At 40.3% G+C, this 25848-nt stretch overlaps 1 protein-coding gene across 2 annotated transcripts in view; it reads right to left on the bottom strand.

Annotated features, from left to right (window-relative positions):
* Nucleotides 1-52: 52 nt before the first annotated feature.
* Nucleotides 53-25848, bottom strand: part of dclk2a (doublecortin-like kinase 2a) — a 43969-nt gene continuing 18173 nt past the window's right edge. Inside the window, exons 4-18 of one of the 2 annotated variants that reach the window (XM_085276546.1) lie at nt 21406-21535; nt 19450-19548; nt 19075-19125; nt 15996-16075; nt 13846-13933; nt 13322-13427; nt 12575-12632; nt 12132-12251; nt 11892-12038; nt 11669-11802; nt 11292-11369; nt 10387-10483; nt 8397-8477; nt 8192-8305; nt 53-3277 (exon numbers count right to left, since the gene is read on the bottom strand). In XM_085276546.1, the coding sequence (XP_085132672.1) occupies nt 2522-3277; nt 8192-8305; nt 8397-8477; nt 10387-10483; nt 11292-11369; nt 11669-11802; nt 11892-12038; nt 12132-12251; nt 12575-12632; nt 13322-13427; nt 13846-13933; nt 15996-16075; nt 19075-19125; nt 19450-19548; nt 21406-21535 (2139 nt within the window). In that variant the 3' untranslated portion in view covers nt 53-2521. The remainder of the gene's footprint in view (nt 3278-8191; nt 8306-8396; nt 8478-10386; nt 10484-11291; nt 11370-11668; nt 11803-11891; nt 12039-12131; nt 12252-12574; nt 12633-13321; nt 13428-13845; nt 13934-15995; nt 16076-19074; nt 19126-19449; nt 19549-21405; nt 21536-25848) is intronic. The other variant, XM_085276548.1, reaches the window with a different exon arrangement.

Here is a 25848-nt window from a genome sequence, read left to right on the forward strand (position 1 = left end):
TGACTCAGCCCCCCCTAGTGGTAACCCACACATCCAACACAAAAACAAATACTAATTTCAAGTCTTTATTGCTGAACCACTCTAAAATAGTGGGACATTAAAAGCAACCACTCAGCGCCTCATAAAAACCACTGATACATTTGCTCTTCTCATACAGTTTTTGCTTTACAAACTGTTAAAGCATGAAAATCTACTTTGACTACATATACAGTACATAGGAGAAAAATTAGGCCATGTAGCAACTTGAATTTGTGAACAGAAGGTATTCATGCAGTGAAAAAACTGCTAAACCAGCGGAGGATTTGGCTCTGCTGACAACAGCTGTGGAGTTAGGAACGAGGACAAAACAGGTCACTTTATTTGTTTTTACGCTGCAGAGAGTGAGATCTGGTTTTGATGAAGGTAATCTGTAAGCTGTTGGCCTGTGATCGAGTCCAAACTCAATAATCATAACAGGATAATCATTCCTGTGGTTTTACTCTCACTGGACACTTTTTTAGGTACACCTTACTAGTTGGACATTCACACCTGCAGGCACCAATTTAAGAATCATTAACCTAACACCACTAACTGCATGTCTTTGGACTGTGGGAGGAAGCCAGAGGACTGGGAGAGATCCCCCACAGACACAGAAAGGCCCGGGCCCTTTGGAATCAAACTTGGGACCTTCTTGCTGTGAGGCAACAGTGCTAACCACTGCGCCACCTTCAGTTTAGCTTTTATCGTTTGAAAATGTTTCATTTTACTTTAGTTTTGATGAGTTTCAGTGTTAGTTTTAGTTTTTTAAATTATTATTGTTCAGTATGGAGGGCATATTTTTCTCGTCATTTAAAAAAAATAATAATAATTTTTAAGCTGCTGACTCGCATCCAGAGTCTCAAATATGTCCATTAATACCACATCAGGCAAGATGTAATAACATTTTTTTTTAACCAGACTAACAAATACTAAATCTAAAGATCCCTTCTATATAATTTTGTTTGAATTAATTTTCAAAATTTTAGTTTAGTTTAGTTAACTATAATAAAACTATAAAGCCCCACACCATTACGCCACCACACGGGGCAGGATGGATCCATGCCATGTTGTTTACATTGGAAAATCAAGACTCAAACCTGACAAAGTGTCAATTGCAGCAGTTTAACAGGTGTACCTAACAAAGTGGCCATTGAGTGTGCATAGCTCATGACATAGTGGTGACCGGAGAGAATATACCAGCAAGTATGTTTTTCCTGTACAGTACCAGTCACGTCTGTATTGAGAGTTTCGGTTAAATAAAAGTTACCGTGCAGTTCGGTTTAACATCTGTTGGATCTTTCTTCTCTTTACATGTGCTCACAGCTGTAGTTCAGCACAATACATACAAATAAAGCGTATGAGTGAAAGTTGCAGTCGGCTACTCAAACAAAGAGACTTTAATGACTCAAATACACGTACGGAGTACATTACTTTCCTTCAGTAGTGCCTGGACATGCAATGACCTTTAGCTAGTTGTTTTTAGATGTCCATCACACGTCTGTCTCCAGTCCATCATGAAGGGTAGAATTATACTTTGTGCTCACAAAAAAAAAACCCAAATTAGATTTTATGCTTCTTTTTCCAAACAGTTCCAGTTCCAGGGTGCTGCTGTGAGTAGAAACATTGTAACCAGCACTCTGTTTATAACTAACATTGGCTAATAAATCTAAGGAGTTGAAAAATGATAAAGAGGATAGATGAGCAGAAGAGGAAACTTTTGATCTTAAAACAGCAATTTTCCTAAGACTATTTTTGCAGCATTTCTCACTTTTGGAAGAATTGCAGAACACAATATTTGGGGAACTGCTGCACTAGAGGTCATTTGGATGTTACTGTAGACGTAGCTTCAAAATTGCGTGTGAACAGCCATTTCTTTCAAATTTAACAGATCTGATGATTCCCAATTTTACACTCAAACACATACGTGGAGCTAAAGCTGTTTGAAACACTCTCTGACTCCTTAGCCATGGGCTACTTTGGCAGATGCCACCTTTACTTTGTCGACACAATGCATGAAATTGTCAATTGGCCACTATCATCAGGATGACTTTACTACAGGTAGACAGTCTAGCAAATTTGGGACTTCGATATGGTGAAGTGATTGAAAAACACATACAGAATCACACACAGTAGCCTCTCTAGGAGTTTGCTATGCGTTTGTACTGAATAACCCTTTAAAAAGGGGCCCCGGGGATTCCAAATGGGAAGCTAAAACAAGAAATCTGACTAAGCAGTGTATGAATTCAAAAGACAAACCACTCAGAAGAACGATATTCAGTTCATTCCCTTTCAACATCCTCAATTAATAAATAAAAACATATATACAATCAACAGAGTACAGAAAATGCCTCATATCCTTTGTCTAATAAAATGAGCGGGAAAAGAATATGAGGGGAAAAGGCATGGTCACAGCGGTCACTGGCTCAGTTTACATCTACCAGGAAATGCTAATTGAGATGTTTCATCCTATGGTTTCTGTTTCTGTTTGTGGGGATAAGAGTGTTTAGAGCTTCTCCATAAGTTCTTCGGCTGTTAAAGGGATAGGAGAAGGAGGGCAAAAAGGAGAGGGCGGGGTGGTGGATCTCAGAGGTGTGGAAGGAGGAGAGGGAAACAGGGTTGGATGGATAGGTGAGGGGGAGGAAGGCTCACATTTTGTTGGGGATGAGAGAGGGAATAACACAACGGGCTGGATCGGGGAGACAGTGGGTGAGGAAGGCTGAGATGCTGCTTGTTTGGTAGGACAAGCAGAGGGAGCATTTGTGGTCAGCTCGATCAGAGATGCCGGGGAAGGACGGGAGATGGGTGCAGAGGGAGCTATGCATGTGAGAACAGCAGGAGGACACGAGGGTGAGGTAGACTCTAAAGACGAACAGGGGGCAGCAGTTGGGGAGGTTTCTATTTGTGGTGGAGAAGAAATGAGCAAAGAGTTGATGGGACAAGTTTCAACAGAGGGTGAAGGAGAAAACTGAAGTGAACTTAAAAGATTAGAGGTGGGCAGGTCAAGCTTAGCAGCTAATGTGTGGCTGTCATTCGGAGAATCGGAGTGGGGAGGTGCAGATTTGGACGTAGTATCAGGCCTAGCGGTTTCTGTTGAAGCCAGCTCGTTAGATTCAGGTACTTTGGCAAATGGTGACGCCGACTGGTCCGGAAGAGCAGATGGGACTTCAGTGCCATGCAACAGGGGCGAACATGGCACCGCTTGTGGCCCTGGACAACAACGGGCCGTGAGCTGAAGGGTCTCCTTATCTAGCGCTGTGTTCTGGAGGAACAAAACAAACCATCAGCTTGATGCGCGTGCATCCAGCAACATCAGTCAGAACAGAAAGAGATACTGCGGGTTGATCTCAGGAAATCATATTCATTTAGCGTAAATAATCCTTCTGTGTTTGTTTTTCTTTTTTTCAGAACTACTGACCCAGCTTTTAGTGAGTAAACAAAATGAATGAATAAAGAAGCTAATGGAAATAAATGGACACAAAAAAACTGAAAGATGTTCACCAAAAGAAAGTACGCTTTGCACAGAAGACTGACCCAAACGGGAAGAAAACCACATCAAAGTGCTACTCTATGTACAGACGAAGGGCAAATGAGAAAGGGAACTTTTACTTTGTACGGATGCCTAATGGTTCACTTTTACATAAATCAACCAAAATAACACATACTTGAGAATACTTTGAAGACAAAAACTAGTAAATGTAACGTTCCTCACTTGCCCTTTTGCTGAATCTCAGCAGCAGAACAGACGAGGCGTAGCATCGTGTTAGTACATACCATTGCCTTGGAGCTAAATCAGAGGGACGAAAAGCAGGAAGGTGGCGGGGGAGGTGGGGAAGAAGCAAAAAAGGGACAGAGACTAGTCTTACTCACAGCTTCACAAAGAAAAGTCAACACAACAAGCATGACAGCCGGTGGACAGTTGTTCCAGCTCAGTGCTGCTGCGCCGTTTCAAGTCAAACTACTCCAAACCAAAAGGCTCCTTCAGAGGACTGACGTGGAACAAACTGTGAAACCTTCTGTAAAAGGGTTAGTGTCAGCGAGTGCTGCATAACAATCAGAGGACTGAGTGGATTAAATGTGGATTTAGTTTTAAAAGAAAAGCCTGTAATCACTCCAGACTTTTTTTTTTAAATTATTATCACTGTCAACAAATCCCAGTGAAATAACTCAATCAATAAACTGTTGTTTAAGGTCTGTTGGTGGGTGAGAGATCACTGACTCCCATACCTCACATACCTCAGAGTGAAATGTGGAAGTTAAAGAACTGAGCACAGTTTTCTGAGCAGGAAGTTATAATAGATAAATTGTGACAGAAGAGTTAATAATTGATGATTATTAAATAGCTTGATTTTTAGTGAATAATCTGGACAAACAAGTGAAACTGTACAAAATAGAAAACTAAATCCTTTGGAGAAAATAAACGGTCAATCGTTTGGCCAAAGGCATTGCTGGAAGTTAAGTGTTCGGATTAATAAAAACACTATTAGGCAGTTTAATAAGAGTACATACAGAGACTGTATATAAACGATGGATATAGTTTGCAGGTGAGTTTTGTTATTGTTTGTTTTTTAATGGCGGATACAGTGGATTATTTCAAAAAGATATCTGCTTGCATAAAACGCCCCTTCACATACAACGTGACGACGGCTCCACGCCGCTCTACAACTTTGGCTTAGTGTTGAACTTTGACCGTGGCGTGCTGTGACGTACGTTCCAGATCAAACTAGGAAAAAGACTTGCAGGGAACAGCGCATATTGTATGACCCCAATTCCTCAAAAGTTGGGTTGGTATGTAAAACATAAATTATAATGTAATCCTACAAATCTCATAAGAGAACACAAAAATGTTTAAACTGAGACACTTTGCTCGTTCCGTGAATTTTACTCCAGCAACTAGGGCTGGGCCATATTATACCGTTCTCGGTAATACCGGTATAATGTTAGGCAACGATAGGAAAATGACATATCGCGATAGAATGGGAGTAAAACGCGCATGCGCAGTGCCTTTGTTTTCATACGCACATGGCCGATTGTTGAGTGAAACAGATGAACCAGAATTGGTTTGTAAAAATGGTGCAACTTCCGTGATGTGGAACTGGTTTGGTGTTTGTCCGTCAGATACACAACAAAGCACATTTTTTTGCAGAACATGCAAGCGGCCGTTGTTATTGTCATATTTGTCGGACTAAGATGCTCTTAAATCTGGGAGTAATCTGGGTCCTAAACTCCGTATGCTTCAGGTCAAACAACACTACAGCATCACTTAGAGTTAAAAACTGTCTAAATTCTTTCATCTTTAATAAAACGATCAGCATTGCTGCTTTACCAGGTGTAACTATAAAGTTTAACTTCCAGGCATCCATGAAAACAAAAGTTATTACATTTAACGGAGTTAGAAGTTAGCAGGAAGCTAGCGGAAGTTAGCTCGCTAGTTTCGCTAGTTACCTAAGCATGATATTGCATGTTCTGACTGAGAGATTTCTGAAAAAAAATCAAACGTACAGCTCTGCTATCACTTCCAACATAAATGAAGACAGGAAACTAAACAGCAGTGACGTTTGTAGGGTTACTGAAGTTGGGCTAGCTGGTATATAATGATGTGCTACGTGATTGCTAGCGACACAGCTATGTTAGCATAACATAAACAGTGAAGCTGGAGGACGAACACTAACACTTTTCCACTTATAAAAGTTAACGTGAAGGTTCCTCATGGTTAGAGACAAATGCAATCGCATGGCAGGATGCTGTAAACGGACCAAACTTCAGTCAGGAGAACAACTGAGATAATCCATCCACAATACAAGGTTAGTCATTAATATACTGCAGCAACATGGGAATAGAGCAGCTGCCAGAGAATTCAACATTAATGAATCAATGGTACAGAAGTGGAGGAAGCAAGAAGAATGAGTTTAATAAAGTTTGATTTATCTGACTGCTTTGTTTCGCTTAATGTGCCTTATAATCCCGTGCACCTTATGGTCCGAAAAATGCGTACTGCACACTGCAGTTTAATGTTGCAAAGCACCTCTTTTTAACTTCAGTGGATATTATACATGGTTATGCTCAGGATATGTCAGCCCATTTCTACTGGAAATGCCTTTTGGTTAAACTTTCAGCAAGGAATTTGCATTTGCACTGTTACATTTTTATAAAGCTTTAATGTACATAAAAACCAGCTTCTTGTTTAAGTGAAAATAAATGGAAGGTTGTCTTTTTGCGCTAGTAATGTTGTGGAGTTGTATTTTGTCTCGCATCAATTATATCGTCGGTTATATCGTTATCGCAAATTTTCAAATATATATCGTGATAAATATTTTTGGCCATATCGCCCTGCTCTACCAGCAACGTGTCTGAAAACAGTTGAGATTGTAGTAACAAAATCCTGTAGAAGTAAGTGCTACTAAACAGAAACAGCTAGAGGAGCCTTTTAGAACTAACTAGGTTCATTTGCATGAGGTCAGTAATGTGACTGGGACCAGATGATTATGATATACACAACTGTATAACTAATGACGACTTATTCAAGTGGGCCAAACGTATTCTACACTTGTGTTATTCTAAACATGGATGCTATAATTAGTTACCATGCTATAGCAAAATGTTAATATTCCCTTTTTCTTTTAAACAAATGCATCATTGTCCCTCTCTGCGGCAGCTTTGCTAAAAGAAGTGCTCGTCCATTTAATAAGACATCACTGGGTGTTTTTAAAAAGTTGGATTTGTAGACAACAAAGACATCACAGAACAATCTGGCCCTATTTCTTTAAAATGCGCAAATGGAGTCTTACATCCAAGCCATAAAGACACTTTGAATCCTTCTCTGCAACTACAACTTTGTGCCGGCACTTCCAAAGCTTTTCCTCAAGGTGGCGCCAGACTATCAAAAATGGGAATGACTGCTAAGCAGCCAATCATTGATTTATTAGATCAGCAGTTACAGAAAGTTGACTTTAAGACAAATGTGATGACTGACATAATAAATACAGAGAAGGAGGCAAACTGCATTGCGCTAGCAGTGTAAACATGCTTTTAAAACCTCAGTGACAGTATGATCCAACACCCCCCCCCCTCCAAAAAAAACCCCCAAGACAAACCAACATTTTCTTTTTAATCATATTATATAAACGTTGTGACCAGCACAAAAGGAGCTGAATGTGAATAAAAGGAGCAGAGTGACACATGTGCAGAGAGTCAGGGGGTTAAATCCAGAACACAGTGTTAGTGAGTGCAGTCACTGCAGCTGGCAGCCCAAGAAGTGGAACAGGGGGTCGGAGAATGAAGCAGGAAGGAAGGGAAAGGGAGGGTGAGACGGGAGGGTGAGGAGGGAGACTGGGGGGTGGGGATGGGAGTTGTTGTAGATGGAGTAAGAGTGCGAGCGGAAGGGTGATAGCTGGAGAGGATGACGGGAGTTAAGAGGGGCGGTGGTAAGAAGTGTGTACCCAGCTCTCAGCTCCAGGCGTCCCCTGTGGTCCTGGGTCAGGTGTGAGGGAGGGGTGAGGATGAGGGTGGAGGAAGAGCGTGGAGAGGAGGAGGAAGAGGAGGAGCCGAGGCCAGGGCCCGCAATTACACCTCAAACTGTCAAATGAGATTTACAACAGAATGAGGCTTGGAGTGCCAAATCAAATTTCTAATCAAAGACATCTTCTCCTTCCTCCACCCCCACCATCCTGCTTTCACTTTAGACAGACTGAAGAGACTGTGCTCAGCTCATGGGTGGTGTGACCTGATGAGGAGAGGAAGTCAAACTGTACAACAGGAAGTGATGTAAATGAGGCTTGAAAGAGACAAGATGAAGAGCTGCCCATACTACGGGAATAAATTGTGTATTTCTGTCTCTGAAGTCTTAAGACTTATGGCTTCATCCGTGTCTTCCTGGATGAACACGAGATCAGAAATTCTTGGCCCAGTGGTCAACTAAACCTTTGTTTGGTTAGGAGCGCAATCTTGTGTATTTGGGTCAAACATTCACAATCATGCAGTAAATGCTTGGAAAAGGGCCTGACATGTTCATCCCACTGCAGGCTCCGGGTCACTTACAACTAAACCCACACCAAGACATCAGTATTGCTGATTTAGATTTAGGAGATCGTTGAAAGGTAATCTCATTACAGTTACAGGATTGAAAAAAAACCCTCCAGAAATATGTAACAAATCATGTCTCGTTCCAGGTGCTTACCATGATGACTGACACCCCGGCTGTGGTGGTGCTGTGCTTTGGCGCGGTGTTGAAGTGCGTCTTCAGTTTACCTGTCACCTCCATCTTCATGTTATTCTCCATGATTGCATCATCCTTGGCACACACAAACACACAATATTGAAATCCACACAGAAACAAATAACCACAGTCTCGGGCTGTGTTAATACAGATTGTGTTAGAGTACCGTGACCCATGGATGTGAGAGAACATCTTGTGCTGTGTATCGAGCCTCAGCGTTGACCTGCAGCATCTTTCCAACCAGCTCCTGCAACATTTCACAACACTAGATTAGTTCAGCTTTAAAGATAAATTTCCTTTAGACTTAAAGTCTTTTCGGGGGGTTTTTGGCCACCAGGCGGCGGTGTAGGAAGAAATAAGTGCCAAATTGATATGTGACCGATGAAGATGTTCTAGCAAACCCGTGGGCAGTGTTGCCAACTTAGCGACTTTATCGCTATGTTTAGCGAGTTTTCAGACCCCCTTAGCGTCTTTTTTTCTAAAAAGCGACTAGCAAATGAATCGCGCATGACTGTAACGCAGTCAGTTCTTCTTTTATTGTTATGTTGTTTTGGGGATCACAAGGTTTAAAACTACTTATAAACACACACACACACACAAAGCAACTCCCCCAGAGTGCCTATTTCGGGTCACTTTTGCCAGTCCAAGCCCGGATAGAGGAGCAGGGTTGGAATTGTGACATTAAAAAAACAATAATTGCTAAAAGAAATTTAATTTGTAGTTCTAAATAAATTCTAAATGCATTTAGGACGTTTTTTACTCACTTTATGTCTCTTCCACAATGTTATTTTTCTCGCCTACAACATAGGTTACAATTACATTAGCATGACCAATTATGCAAATTAGGCGATGGCGTCATGTAGCGACTTCTAGCGACTTTTAGGACAGCCAATAGCGATTTTCCTTACTGAGGAGTTGGCAACACTGACTACCTGCAGGCCAAAATCATCCATGTATAGTCGCATTTCAGTCCATCTGATAAATACCAATGCACAGAATCAGGTGGGTGTATGCTTGAACTAATCAAGTGGATTTTGAGTTAAATTGAAAATTAAAGTGTGGAACAAGTATAAACTACAGCTCCTTGATGCTAGCTCAAAAAGTGAACCGATCTCCATAAACTCCTATGTCAAAATATGCAACTTTACAGCAAACAGAAACATGATCTACAGCATGTTGCAAAGAGCAGTTTTGGTCACTCTAGTTATTTTACCCCTTCATAGTAACTGTGCTTGATATTACTCACACTTTAAACACTTTTAAATCTTAAAATTAAGTGTTAGTAAGGGTTGGCAGCTGACCCTAGATGACTGCTAGTTAGCTTCTTGCTAGTAGCCTTTTGAGTATTTTTCTGTCATTATTTGACAACTAATATTGCTTAGAGTGCTGATAATTGTACTAAAATACTGTGCAAGAAGTAAATTACAGGATTTTATGTACTATTAGCATATATTTGTACCGGTCTCATGCATTTATACAATTTATGGATACACCATGCTAACCAAGCATGGTGATAACTGACAGCTTTATGCTATTTGTTTCTGGAGCAGTTTATCTGTTTTAACTGCTTTATTGGGAGGAAAAAAAAAACTATTATCTCAACAAAAAAACTGGAAATGTATATTCCTGGCAAAGCTGGTTTCTGCATTGCAATAAATTATAAACATGTTCCTAAAAGAACTACTTTTTAAAATATAAATAATGACCATTTGTGCACATGTGCACTCAGGAAGTCACGTATGCATATATTGTTTCCAGAGAAATCGTGCTCTCTTAGATCTACAGCTTCATTACGCCACGCTGCCTCATGGTGTGGCATCAATAACTGTGCTCATGTCTACAGCGACAAAGCCACTGTAACACAAGTGTGTTTAATTAGCAGTTAGGTCTTGCACGCTGAGTGCCGGCTGCCACCTTAATACTTGACATTAACTTAGAGAATTGAGGGGGTTTCTGCGTCCTTCAGCAGAAAGCAGCTATTACAGGAGTCTCTACTCTTGTATACTTGAACTAAAAAAGCTGGAGGCTTGTTTCAGGCTTTTTGCAGCCAATGCAGAGAGAAGGGTAAGGATTAAACAACAGAGTGGGTAGCGTAACCCTCCAGAGTAATGTCATCTAATGAATATATATGAATTTTGTAAATCAGTGGTCCTGACCTTAGCTGAGTCAGTGATGTTGTCCCAGTAAGGACTGGGAAAGTCCAGTCGCCCTTGAAGGATTTGGTCAAATAAGTCCTCTTGCTGGTTATTCTCACTATATTGAAGGAGAAACACACACTCAGAAAAACAACTCAGAATTTATAATGCATTACTCAGCAAACGTGACATACATCTAAACTGTGAAAAAACTGAACCATCTGTATTGTACTTTGCATAATAAAATCCTTTCATTTTGAATTTCAATTTGTGGCTACTGCCATAAACATGAAGTGCTAGAGATGACATATGGGTCACATTAACGTAAATCAAATTACAAAATCCTTAGCACAGTGACTAATATCAGCGACAGCGTACAGATGTAGCAAACTGACAGTGATGAAAGTCAAACTGACAACGTTGCTGAATTTCTGCTGACAATTTAGAAAAGATTGAATTTTTTGCTCAAAGTCATAGACTGTATATTAATGACTGGCATAGCCTTCAGGACTGCAAAGTTAAGCTGCACTCGTTTTAATGGCCAGCAGGGGGTGACTCCTGTGGGTGGAAAAATAAGAAGATAGAAAAATCTGACTTCTGGCCTGGTTATGACCTATTTAATTTATAGACTCAATCTATATCTCCACTTTCTAGTTTAATACTGCACTATCTCAGTTTAATAAGCTGGGGTGTCATATAAAAAGTAAATACAAAGTAAAGCATATTTTAGGGCATGGCTAGCTTGTCATTGATATATTGACACCAAATGAACTTGAACAGCATCCTCGCTCATTAAATCTAGGCAAAAAAGTATGGTAGCAATATATGGCATCACCTGTTATCCACCTGTGATATAGTATCTACCTTTAAAACTGAAAACCACGTCCCTCTACATGTTTGTTTACTGAACTATGTGAACCGAGTACCTTCTAAAAGGAGGGAATCCACACAGGAGGATGTAGGTGATGACACCTGCGGCCCAGATATCCACCTTCAGGCCATAACTGTGAAATGAGGGTAAGAACAGAGCCAGAAAAAGACTAAATCGTTTAAAGCAAACTCTTTCTGGACATAAAAATACAGAAAAAACATTTTGACATTTGACAAATGAAAGTTTCTAATCTGCTGTAACGGTACAACAGTACATATTACCACATAAACGTGCCTGCTGCCACATACTGTATGCGTAGTTTGTCATGCTGTATTGTACACTGGTATAAAATACAGTTTTCTTTTTAATCTTCAGTCAGCTGATTACAACAGCACAATACTAAAGCATATTGCGTCAAAGCGTCCAGCTTACCCTGACTCAGCGATGATTTCTGGAGCCACATATGTAGGAGTGCCACATACAGTATACAAGGGGCCCTCGACTACTGTAGCTAGGCCAAAGTCTCCAAGTTTCAGTGATTTGGTGCCATCTGGGTACTCAAAAACCTAGAATGAAATACTCATTTAAAGCCCACAGAGGATCTGGATTTGTTGTAAGACCCACCCCAAAACACAGCATGTTTGTAAATGCATACCAGTAGATTCTCTGGTTTAATGTCTCTGTGGACGATGTTCAAGCTGTGTAAGTACTTCAGCGCTCTGGCGAGGTTGTACACCATGATACTGGCGTCTCTCTCTGTGTATTTGGCCGAGGAGGTGATGGCGTCAAATAAATCGCCTCCCTGCGAAAATATGACAACTGTGTTTTACACAGCAAAACGAGAAATGACCCCTCTCCCCTCAGCCACCCACTCCCCCCTCAGCCTCTACTGCACCTTCACCAGCTCCATAACCAGGTATAGTTCAGAGGGAGTGTCCACCTCCTCGATCAACATGATGATGTTGGGATGTTTCACCTTCCGGAGCACAGCGACTTCATTTTCTATGAGGTGCTCCTAGGAAACACACACACACTCACTCAGAGTTGGCTAGCGCCCCGGTGTCTACGCTCAGTTGTTGCGCTAATAATAAAAGATCTGAGTTGTGCGTTAAACATGAGCGAATCCTGGTGTGTCATTGTGTAAGTGTGTGAAAGTATGAGGGTAATGCGAACAAGGGTGTGAATAAACAATATCACTTAATCGAGCTTTGAGCATCAGAGGCACACAGGTGTGACCGTGCAGTGCACCAACATATGATGCCTGCTTACGTCTGACTGAAAGTGACACATGCAAAGGGAGGAATAAAAGGAGGAGGCAGAGAGGAACAGAAGTGAAACCTTTCCGCTGCACTTTGTCTTGTCGATAATCTTCAGGGCAAACTCTTTCCCCGTGGACCTGAACAGAAACAGTGCAATTAGGGGATAACACTGAACGCAGCAGTGAAGCTACAGCAGTGTCTGTAATTTAAATGAAGTGCTCGCTGGAGACGCTCGGTTATGGTTTTGCAGGAGCGCTGCGTCACATCGTTACAGGGGAGGAATTCTAGATGTAGCAAATAAACTTTGTTATGCAGAGTGTGAGCTGTGAAACCGTGCAGGCGCAGGCAAATGTTTATTCAATGACATATACACTGTATTTTGGTAAGAAACTGAGAATCTAAACTGTTTGTTTACAGTGTGTTCACATAAGTACTTTCTAGAAAGGTGCAAGACATCTTGCGCGCGCGCACACGCACACACGCACACACACGCGCACACACACACACACACACACACACACACACACACACACACACACACACACACACACACACTCAACAGGCCCCTCTTTGTCACCTCCACCTCCCTGTCTGTGTGTTGACTGAGATTAAAAAGGCTAATGAAGTGAAATCACTCCTGGGTTTAATCCATGACATATTTCTGTCTGCACAATGCCTGTCATCAGGACTCAAACGGCCTGACTGGGCAGTGACCATAATGTGACACATACTTCAATAAGCTGCACACGGGGAGGAGGGACACTGCTGTGCGTTCACTGCAGATTTCTGCCAACATTTCCAGTCTGATCGAACGGGTTTCACTTACCTCTCCACACAATCTTTGACCACAGCAAAGTTGCCATCTCCGATGACTTTGCCAATCTTGTATTTTTCACAGATGCTTGAGGCATGCGAGTGCTGGTTCCCATTAACTGCCGAGGAGAGACAAAGGTTATAAACAAGCAAGTCTTAAAGGTACACAAAACTACGCTGAAATCTAGCAGCATAGCCAGGCTTTCTTTGCCTCAGCTGGCTTGAAAAAAAGTCAAATCCAAGTCAAAGGTAACCGGTATCATGCTGGTGGTTATCAGTTTTCTTTATTTACACAGACTTTCTGTTTAAGGCTTTGTCTACTCACAAAAACAGTTTTGGTGTCATCTAGGAAAATTAAAGGAAGATTGCTTTAGTGTGTTGCCGGGTTAAATTTTAATCATTCTAAATTACAGGCTTCAAATAGTCTATAAGTGTAACTGATTAATTTTCTAATCTAAACTCTAGTAGTTGCAACTCCAGCAGGTGTCACACTGAGTTAAGCAGCAGAGTCTCTGTGTAAAATTACTCTGATCATACCTTCTGGACTCAGCTGATTGGTTTGCTCCTGATGATTGTTCAACGAGCCATTTATATTTGGGGAAGAGTGGTGATGTGACGGAGGGATCTGTGCGACAACAAACAACAACAGCGATAAGAGCTCGGCCTCATCAATACTCAAACTGGCAGCAAAATAACAAACAGTGTCGACAAACATAATGATCGTCGTTAAAACGCTGCTGATGTATTACTGGCTTGTTAGTGACTTTGATTACAATAAAAGGAGACATATTCATTTTCATATTCTTTCAGATGTAGACGATTTCAGATGTCTGAGTTTGACCACTTAAATGAATCATTCATTTGTTAAGAGAGTCATTTCAGCAGCTTATGTCTACATTTCTGAAATGTCAGCAATAAATGCATGCCACCAGCACTAAAGATCAGAAAAAGTTCACTCCCCATCATGCACAGCAGTGCTTACATACCGCACTGAGCCATAATGTGCATTACCTTACAGTGAGGATCTATTTTTAGGTAGCCCTCTGAAGCAAAGTTGAACGTGGGACAGTGTCAAGGTCCCTTTTATAGGTAGATACATAAAAAAGCTTTTTACTTTGATAAATGACTTTATCTGACTTAGTGGTGCCAAACTAATGTGGATGGATAACTCTGGGCTCACAGAGGAACTGCGCAAAGGTGGAGGAGGTTAGCCAGCTGGCTGGATCATTCAGAAATGACAGTCTGGGACTAACACAGATTTACAGGAGAATCCATCAATAAAGCAGATTATTATCTTAAAATCTAGTGAAAACACATCAGGCAGCTACGACATACCCTGCGAGTCATACAACATGACTGACAGTCAGTGGCTTGATAAATTCATTTGATGCTGATTTATTCTATTTCAGGGTATGTAGGTTGTACATCCTTGCCTTATCCCTAGCTTTGCAATAACGCCACTAGCAGCACTAATTTGGATTTAAAGTCTCAGAGGCAGAGCTACACTGAAATCAGTGTATTCAAGCTAATCCACTGGTTAACGGGTACCAGTGAGCCAGAAAAATGCAGGAAAGATGGCTATATGTTAGCAAATGCAGCTGGAATATAGAGATTTAAAAATTTTTAGGTAAAATGTAAATAAAAGCAGAATGCAATCATTTTAAAATCCCCATAGACTGATATCGTATTCTCAATAGAACGAAGAAAGCGAAAAAACTAAGACTTTTTGCTCTTTCACGAAAAATAGTGACTCATTTTGAAATTGATGGCATAAACATGTCTGGAAAAAAGTTCGATCAGAGGCGACAAAAGGCTGGAAGCAACATTTTGTAACTAATTAGGTTACTGTAAGTCACATGACTGGTAATGAAAAAAAGCATCTGAGAAACTGTTCACCGTGCCATCCACAAACACAAGTTAAAGCTCTATCATGCAAAGGAGACACCATATCTGAATATGACTCAGAAACACTGCTGTTTTCTCTGGGCTAAAGTTTATGTAAAATGGACTGGGGCGACCTGGAAAACTGTTCTGGGGTCAGGTGAATCAAAATCTGAAGTTCATTTTGGAAAACATGTAATCCTGTAAGGAAACATTCCTCTCCTAACAGTCCAGCAGCTGGTCTCCTCAGATCACAGATTTTTACGCCTGCTGTTAGAAGAAGAGGGCTTATCCCAACTCTTTTTGAGATTTAAAGTGACCTAATTTTTTATTATTTTAATGGTAATATGGGTTTATGAGGTTTGTGTTTTAGCATTATTTACATTTTACAAGGCATCACCAACATTTTGAGTTAGTGCTGTAAAAATATATAAAATTATATACTGGATGTAAACATTTCTTTACCTTTAAAGCAGTTTTAAATTTGTGCTTATCTGCATCTTATCTAGACAGTTTCACTAAAGGCGCTTGTTTGGTCTCAACCAGGACGAAGTGAAGGAGTCAGTGTCAACACAAATGTGACACACGCCCTGAAATTCTGCAGCATTATGAACTAAACTTTAACAAAGTCTGTCAGTGTTCTTTTGCAGTATTGTGTGTGTCTCGAGTGACTGTCAGTGTGAGCCCATGCATATATTCACAGTACACTGTATAAAGAGAATCGCTGAGACTCTGTGGGTTCTGGTGCAGCAGCAAGCTGTGGGTATCTTGTTACTGTATAAAATGCATTGGATACACAGTCTTACCTTAAAACTGGGGGTGGTTCGAGGGCTGGTAGGGGATGGAGTAGAGGACTTGGTGGACTTGTGGGCTGAAATACCATTTACTGTGCAGAGAGAAGGAAAAACAGGGCAAGAGTCAGTGGGATTATGAGTTCATCATTCAGAGCGTAGTAGTTGTAGATCAGGAGTAATGCACAGCTTTGAGGAGAATCCATCAATAAGTCAGGCAGTGACTTAATAAACATGTTTGCAGCAATATATACTTTTGAGATGTTTAAAACTGCCAGTGATACCAGTGCTAAAAGATAACCCGTGGTTATCCAATGCAAACTGTATCACACTAGCATACTATGCACTTGGTAATAAAGTGAATCGTCAAACAGCCCCCCCTGTGACTCACTCACAAATTTGCAAGTTCTTTTTTAGCAGGTTGCAGATTCTCCCCATGAGGGGGAGGTGTGTGGTCATTTTTGTAGGTACACTTTTAGTACCTACAAAAATACCATTATTCTTTCACTGAAAGCACTCTCACTACAGGTAACGAGGCCGAATGATTGCAGAATTGCAGATTGCAGTCTAGGCTGATGCCCCTATTACTGTTCACTTTGGTTTATGTAGACACAATACATTAAAAAAAATGTATTGATTGATCATAAAAGTGAGTTTTTTGTAAATTTGCCTGAAAATTATCATTAGATTTCACACGTTTGCATATACTTTATCACTCTTTAAAACAAGAGCACACAGCAGGGACGAAATCCTCTATTGTTTGAGTGATTCATTCTCTCAAGAACAGTCTATTTCTGCTTCGCTCTCTATCGGCTGCTGGCACAAATACAGAGCCATAATGCGTCAAACTTTAACTCACAGTCATTCATCTGCATAAACCCAGACGAGCTGAGGAAAATCATTTCACACTGCCTACAGGCTGCATCTTTGCACTCACATTTCAGAGTTTAACTTTTTAATTTAATTATAAACTCAAAGTGTTTCTTCCTAAAGGTACTTCAAAATCAATGCCTCAGAAGGCAGTTTACACAACATGACATTAGCCTGTAGATAACAAGCTATTTTCTCAGCATCTCATCTGCAGCTATTCAGTTAGATTATAATTGAATTATCACAGACGAGAACTGTTTCCTTTCAGAAGCATTCTTCAGTTGTTCATTTCTAGCAGTCAAGAGAGTAGTAGGGTATCTGTGCTAATGTGCTACTCATGTTTAGCTTTCTGTGCAGACACGGTATTATCAGTTCATGGCTCTGCAGCAGCTGGCTCTCTAACAGGTAGTTGAGTAGAGTTCAATGCATCTCATTGGCCTCAGAAGAATGAGGGAGAGAAAGAGGGTCAAAGTACAGAAATGTGTCTTGTTTAAATACACTGATCTGAGATCTGAGGAGCTACAGAGGAAACAGCTAACAGTGCTAAAAATAGAAAGAAACACAAACCAGTGTTCCTATTTTTGGCTCTGATTTTCATTTAACACTAGAGGACCAATTAGTGGAAGACTGAATGTTAAGAAAACTGCTTTATTTCATAGACTTGGTTTTAGCAAGCTAAAGTAGCTAATAGTAGCTAAAACAGTCAAGTCTGTTAAGTTTAGAAAATTTTGTGTTTGCTCCCTAGTTTGAATTCTCAGTTTGATTTTTTCCTAACATAACTGCAGTCTTTGCATTTGGTTGTAAATGTGTTGTCATATTGGATTTGGCTCCCCATTCATATGCTATGGTTAAGCTGCTAATGATTAGTTTATCATTAACCATCATTCACAGGTAAAATTAAAACATATATGAATGTCAAGTATGGGGTGATGCTAAGAGTAGACAATTTTAAGAATAGAGTAAAGGTGAAGCTTCAGTAATCAGTAATTATTCAGATTATGTAATTCCGAATTATACAGGGTGCCACGCCTGTCAGCTAAGAACAGGAAAGTGAAGCTACAATTCACTCTTGTTCACCAAAATTGGTCAATAAAAGGTTGGAAAAACATTGCCCGGTCTGATGAATCTTGATTTCCGCTGTAACATTTGGATGCAGTGATGGATCCTGACCTGTATAAATACATCATGGTTGTGGTGGTGTGTAATAGTGTGGGGGATATTTTCTTGGCACACTGTGGGTCCCTTAGAACCAACTGAGCATTGTTTAAATGCCACAGCATACCTGAGTATTGTTGCTGATCATGTCCACCCCTTTATCAGCACAATGTACTCCTCTTTCAAAGGGTATACTGATTCTAGCAGGATAACACACCATGTCTCAACACTCAAATCATCTCAATCTGTTTTCCTGAGCGCGACAATGAAGTCACTGTAGTCACATGACCTCCGCAGCCTTAATTCAATACAGCATCTTTGGAATGTGGTGGAACGAGAGATTGGCATCATGTAGGTACAGCCAACAAATCTGTAGCAACCATGTGATGCTATCGTGTCAATCTGGAGCAAAATCTCTGAGGAATGTTTCCAGCAACTTATTGAAACTATGCCACAAAGAATTAAGGCAGCTCTGAAGTCAAAAGAGGGTCCAATAGAGTAGTAGCAAAGTGTAACTAATGATGTAACTAACCCCAGAGCTACAGGTCGGCTGAACACAGCTTGTCCACAAAGAAAACAAACCTACCTGAGGTGTCAGTAAAAATCTGCAGATTGTTGTATTTTGGTGTTTTTTTAATCCATTTATTTTTTATGATATGCTTCCTACAGTACCACAGCAGATCTTGGGGTTTATTCACCTGCCAACAAAACACTTGCTAACAGAGTAATAAAACATGAAGCAGTTGTGAGCAACACTCAGGATGATCCTGGATCATTTATGGGGGAATCAAGTTTAGCTTTTTTCTAATAAATTTCGACTCAACAGGTAGATTCTACATCAGGTGTTTTACTCTTTGACATTTCACTTTTGCGGTAAAAGCTCCAAATGGTTATCAAAATGGTTTAAAAGTTAAATATTATTGTACAAATATGAAGATTACCCCTGAAAACGTTGGGACAGCAGATTTGGAGTCACTGCTAATTATATAAAATGTCAAACTAACAAAAATCATTTTATAACATAGACGTGAGCACAACAGATTTCACAGCACAGCATGTTAAGGCTCACCTGGGGACTTGACTGGGGACTGCGTGGTGGAGAAGTGGGCAGGTCGCCTTGCTACATAACAGAAAAAAATACAATGCAGAGCATTCAGCTTAATGTAACATCTCTCAACACTGCACACAATCTGCTCAGAAACTATGGCCAGTTTACATTTAAGCTGCTAAATAATCATTGCCTAACCTGTTACAGTCTTATGTTGGCTTTAGTCGAATGGGATTTTTTTTTTTTTTTACGTGTGAAATATTTTCATACATACTATATGCTGTAATAATTTGCAAGAACTGACTTTGCCTGCATGGCAGACGTATGAGGTGGGAATCACCACACATTTTTATAGACTATTATTTTTAAAATGATTGTGCAACACGTGCCTCCTACCTGCACCGGGGGACTTGCTGCGCCGTGAAACTCCAGGGCTTTTAGCCGTCCGGTTTGGAGTAGCAGAGCGGCTGTATGACGACTTTAGCACTCTGCATTCTGGGAAAACAACGCAGTTAAAGTCACCACAGCATTCAAACCACTAATGATACTCCCTGGAGTCTGTGAACCAGGACAGAACTTGTTTGTTCATGAAAAACTGCACAGGTTTACAGATTTGTGCATATCAGTACCTGCTATACACCAGCCTTTCATAACTGACTGCAGTAATAGATAATCATTTTGTACACTCTATTTCTATTGCAGTCCAACACATACATTCAAATCATCCAGAGTGCAGTGTGACCCATAATGTATATCAGCAGATGCAGAACCTGGAGGAATAAAGCAGTTCTAGCTATGAAATAAAATATTAAACAAAATCTTTTTCCAGGACCAACAAATATAGTTTCCAAACTGATTTGTGCTTCATGACTTAAAAGCTAACCTGCTTACATCCGATTACCCACTTTCCTCTCCTCAGTCACATGGTGTGTCCTGGACCTATCTTCTGTACTCTCAGCAGAGTGCAGTGTGCCTTTTTATGTACCTTCAAAGACCTAATTCTTACAAGTGGAGCACAGCAGTCTAAGTGGGACAAAAGCTCTGAACTATAACTGCATACAGGCAAACCACCATCAGTTAACGTGTAGTGTGTCAGGATATGCCTCCCTGTTGTTAAGCCAACCTGACCAAACAACACAAATATCAAACAGGATGTCAGTATTTTGGACTGCAACTAAATTAAACTTCCTCTTCTTCCCATGAGGTTGTTCAGTCTTGGCTGAAGTTATGTGCAGCTATGACAGTGAATGCATGAGCTGATTATACAGGTCATATCCTCTAAAGCTTTCTGCATAATAAAATACAGAAATATGCAAGACGTGCCTAACTTATGTACAACACATACAGTACAGAACATTAAAGTGGGACTTTTACAAACACATGGACTGGACATGCCATTCAAAAATTAAAATAAAATAAAATAAAAAACAAGAATGCAACCTTCTTCCCTTTTTGACAAAAAGGATGTGTTTTTAAAATATGCAACACCATTTTCAATTTATTGAAAACCCAGTTTGACAAAAGCTGGGAGGCTGTATAACATGTAAATTAAAAAAAAAAAACAGAACGTGATGATTTGTAAATCTCTGAACTCCATATTTTATTCACAACAGAACATAGAAAGCATACCAAATATTTAAACTAAGACATTTTACATTTTCATGAAAAAATGCTCCGGATGCTGAAGAAGTAAAAAGTGAAAGAGCAGCCAAAGCTTATTTAAAATGGACTTGGACAAAGTGGTAAACTTTTCAGCAGTTCAATGAATTGAAATGTGAAATTCTTTTTGAAAACATGGATGTTGCATCCTCTGGCTTAAAGGCGAACGAAATCATCGAGCTTGTTTTTAGGACTCCGTTCAAAAACCTGACTGCTGGCCTATGGAATTAGTATCTTGAACATGTTAAAAGTCATATACAGTTTTTAGATGAACAAACACTCCCATCCAGATGATGCCTTTTTCAGGGACCTTGCATATTTAAGCAAGATAATTCTAAAACGAATGCTAATTTATTACAACAGCATAGCTTCATAGTAGAAGAGTCCGGGGTGCTGAATCAGCCTCCTGCAGTCCAGATCTTTCCCCAGTTGAAAACATTTGACATTACATTTCTTAAAATGATACATTTTCTCATTTGATATGTTTTCCATGTTCAAAATTTCAATCAACAAGAAATCACATATGGCATTGCACGGGAAAACACACAGCATATCTTGATGTCAACTTTTCAAAAGGAAGGAGTGTTTCATGCAGCTGCAGGAGAACAAATAATGGGTTAAGAATGTCATGCACACACATGACACACACACATATATACAGACATATGTTTGGTTAGTGTTAGTCAGGCCTACCAGTTGTAAAGGCTGTGGAAGCCTTACCACTGTGATCCAGCACAAAGTCGTCTTGGGCATAGCGAAACTTCTCTGGTCCGCACGCTATGAAGACATCATCATCTCCGAAGAAGTCCTGCAGGCAAGTAATCTGGAGACAAAACAGTAAATATTAAGGAGTGATGAAAAATGCGGATATCACATTTTTCAGATCTAAATCCTCATTGAAGTATTGATTTCCACACCATTTAATCTGCTTTAGCCTGCGCCACTGCAAACCACTATGCAACCCACATTTTCACACTATGCCTGAGTATTAAATACCTTTTCTGTTCTGTATGGATCTTGCTGCCACTTTCCAGATATACACGACTACAGGCCAATTATAAATAGCAGATGGAAATAACAGCGCTCTTTTGAATGCCGTGACCCTGACTGAACAATGTTTGTGTCTTGCATCAACTGAACTCATCCAAATCTAGAAGAAGTTAAGAACTGTTATGAGTAATGATTTATTACATTTATTACAGTAAAAGATACAAGATGCCTTTTAAGACAAGCTGGATTTCCCAATTCATCCTGCCAAATGTGCCATTTCCAGAAACTTCATTAGCTCTAAGTTTAGTAGTAATTGTATTTAGTAATTTAGTAGTAAACCAGAACAGGTTTTAGCTACACGTTTAACTGCAGTGCTTTTAGATCTACACACTGTGCAATCAGCTAAATAAAACAGGCCAACAAGCACGACAAGGTCAGAACCTCTCCTGACACCCAGAATACTGCAGAGTTAATGCAGAGTCTTGAGAGGGAAGCAGTACAGTTCGAGGTTGTGCCGCAGGGTAATTTCTCTTCCTTCTTCTATTCTGTCTCACACCGTGGTCGTCATTTTCTCTGCAGCTCAGAGCACTTTTTGTTTTACACCCACCACCACCCACCCCTGGAGACGGAAACAGAAGCTACTTTTAAGCTACACTGAGTCGTGCCCATACACACACACACACACACACACACACAATCCCTCTGTTGCTGTAGGTGGACAAGTAGGAAGATAAAGGAGCAAAATATCCCTTCATTATCCCTCCCACCACTGCATGCATGTGTGCCCACTCGCTGGCAGTCATGTGAGTTGTGTCCACACACACACAGACACACACTTTTGCAAATAAGAGGTGGGGTACTGCATGGCTAAAGACTGTGGGCAGATGGATCCTCTAGAGGAGATTAGGGGTTGACACAGCGGGGAAAGTGTATTTGTGTGTGTGATGGCCGACAGAGGAACAGGTGGTGCAGAAAAGCAGAATGGCCACTGAAGAGGGTTAAATTTTTTTTTTAAAAAAAGCAGAGATGGAAGCTGACATAAAATAAGTTAGAAGTGGAGGAGGAGTAAAAACTTACAATGATGAAAAGTATAGTGTTTGACATAAATTCATAAACTCAGTTACTCGTGTATTAGCAATAAGTGAGACGCACAACGTGTCTGCAATCAGACAGTCTGAGTTCAGAATGAAAAATTCAGTATCTGTGACTTTCTTATAGTGAATGCAATTTCTTTTCAACTTTTATGACAACCAACGACCTCTTTTACTGGCAAAACTGAGGAGCAGTGCTGCTGTGGGGAAAATGTCTGCAGAATTCGTGTCCATGCTTAACTGTGGCAGATTACTGAAGATTTGACATAGCTGAAGTGAATGTCATTCTTTAGACAGGCTCTCACTCAGGAATTTGGCAGCTGATCCTCACACTGTACAGTGTAAGCACAGGTGTTAACACCCGCCCCAGGGAGCGTCCGATGCGTGTCAAAAATGGACTGTGGTGAACTACGAACTCTCACGCTTCTGCTGCATGAGGATATTGGATAACGTTTCCACTTGACCTCTGACCTTGATCCTCATGGCCTGCTGTTTCCTTCGGTGTGCAGACATCATGAGTGATGACACTTTGCTGCATTTTTGCTGTGTCATTTGTTTAAGGACAACGTGAGACAGCAAAGCACAGACTGCTGAGGTGAGCAGCGAGCACCGTCCTCTGGCAGGGGAGCCACGAACTGGGATGACATCAGCAGCGAGAGGGCTTTAGTGACCGCTTATAACAACAGTTTGTCATTTTGTGAAACGCTGTGGTGGAGACTCAGTTCATGTGAATTTTCTCACCATACTCAAACCTGTTGCACAGTCCAGTAAACTCTTTAATCACAGGCTATTCAGCTTAAAATGACCTTGACAGAATTGTTCTACCTCACTAATTCACGTGTTATATCATAAGCAAACAAGATACACATGTCAGTGCCCTTGGAAGCTTGTGATATTATTTAAATATTGTCTTAGAGTTTAACTTTTAAACGGAGTAAGGAGAGTGGCTGGAGTGATATTTATTAATATAAACATCTTGCATCAAGCTAATATAATAAAAAAACAAAACAAGGCTAGCTTTTGTACCATGTTATAATAAAATTGTGATTTTCATTTACTATGTAGTACAGCTGTGTGACTGCAGCACTTCGGATGTAAAATAGCTGCCTCGCTCCGTGTTGGCAGCTCACTGAGACTGGCCAATTAAAATCAGCGGTTCTACTTGGTGGACAGGAGCTAACCATCTCCTGGCTGCAGCTTCAAACACACGAGGTACAGATAAATGTTCTCATTTACATGTCATGCATGCAAACAATAAGCACATTTCACAATATAGAACTACAGCCTCACATTACATGATGCCTCTTTTTCACTTGTGCAAAGAGAGTGGATGATAAATTACATCACAATAATCTAAAATTGAAATCTGTGCCTTAATGCCCCAAGACCTACTTTTCCCATGTGCCCTCTGAGGCAGTGGGCTTATTTATGAAGAAGGCAGACTGGAATATTATACATCACTGTTGAAAAGGCTCGTGGCTGCACACTCATTTGCTTTCACCCCTACGCACTCTGCAAGGCTAGCACTGCTGGGGCCTATGATAAAGTACTTTTCAGCTGCTCTGTGACGCCCGGGGGGAATGCAAGGGAATTGAGACAAATTGTGGCTGTATGGATACATTTTAAACAGGCATAAAAAAAAAGAAGAGGTCAAGTGGTTAAGAACTTAAGTTAAAGAGCAACGGAGGTTGTGTTCTGTGTTTGTATTGATTTTCTTTTTTAAATTGAAAGCAGTTTAGAAATTTATTATTTATTTGCAATTTATTAAAAAGTGACTGACTTTATATGAAATAAAAGACCATGAAAAGTCAATTAAAGAACAGTTTATTTAATATTTGGACAGTGCATCGTTATATGATGTGAGTCAGAAACTACACAACGCCAACCTATAATATCACTTAGTGTATTATAAATCAGACCATAATTTATAAAATGAAGTCATATTAGATCAGATTAGGAATGTTTACTAACTGAAAACTCCGTTAATTTTCCTCACAGACTTCAAAATAACTTCTTTTTTTTCAACCAGTTTAAGTTTAAGGCAGTCCTGCATTGACTTTACTTTCACACCATCATCTTTCTTCAGCACAGTGATTGAAATACAGGCTTTTAGATTTATATCAAGGTTTTACAAAAGTATTCTAGGACTTACAGGTATTTTTTTATACATTGCCTCCCATTACCAGTTGTTCATAAGTAACTGGACAATTCACTGAAAAACTGTTCCCTTGTAATGTGCCATGATAAACTAAGCAGATGAAAGACCTGAAGTTGACTCGAAGTGCTGAACGTCAATCTGGTGGTTTTTAATGGAACTCTCACTATGAGGTCCAAAGAGACGTCACTGCGAGTAAAGGAGGCCATCATTAGGCTGAAAAACCAAAATCAACCAATCAGAGAGATAGCAAAAACTTTAGGAAGTGGTCAGATCTACAATCTAAAACATGCTTAAACAGAAGCCATGCACTGGCGAATTCAGAGACCTGGAAGATCCCAGAAGACAGCTAAAGTGGATGATTGAAGAATTATTTCCTTGGTTAACAAAAATTCCTTCGCAAAGTTAAATTCCTTCGCTAAGTCAATGCTCTTGAGGGAATATCACTTTCAAAGCCTACAATCAAGAAACGCCTTCATGAATGGAAATAAAGAGGGTTTACTGCAAGGTTGTTAAGGCCAGATTAGCATTCGTCCAAAAACATTTAAAAAGCCCAGCACAGTTCTGGAAAAGGTGAAACCAAGATTAACTTTTACTAGCATGATGCGAAGGAAAAGTATGGAGAAGGAGAGAAACAGCTCATGACCTGAAACATACCACATCATCTGTGAAAAATGGCAGAGGCAATGTTACGGCACGTATAACTGCCAGTGGAACCAGGGCACTAGATTTAGATAGAAGTACCAGGATGAACTGTGATGTGCACAAGGCCATACTCTCTGCTCAGATTCAGCCAAACACTGCAAAACTGATCTGACAGTGCAAATGGATGATAACCCAAAGCATACTGCAAAAGCAACCTAAGAGCTTCTTAAGGCAAAGAAATGTGATATTCTTCAA

The sequence above is a fragment of the Mchenga conophoros genome, linkage group LG6, assembly GCF_057382185.1.
Source record: "Mchenga conophoros isolate Kocher_MC1m ecotype Shallow Benthic linkage group LG6, M_conophoros_male_GT1.1, whole genome shotgun sequence".
Taxonomy (NCBI): domain Eukaryota; kingdom Metazoa; phylum Chordata; class Actinopteri; order Cichliformes; family Cichlidae; genus Mchenga; species Mchenga conophoros.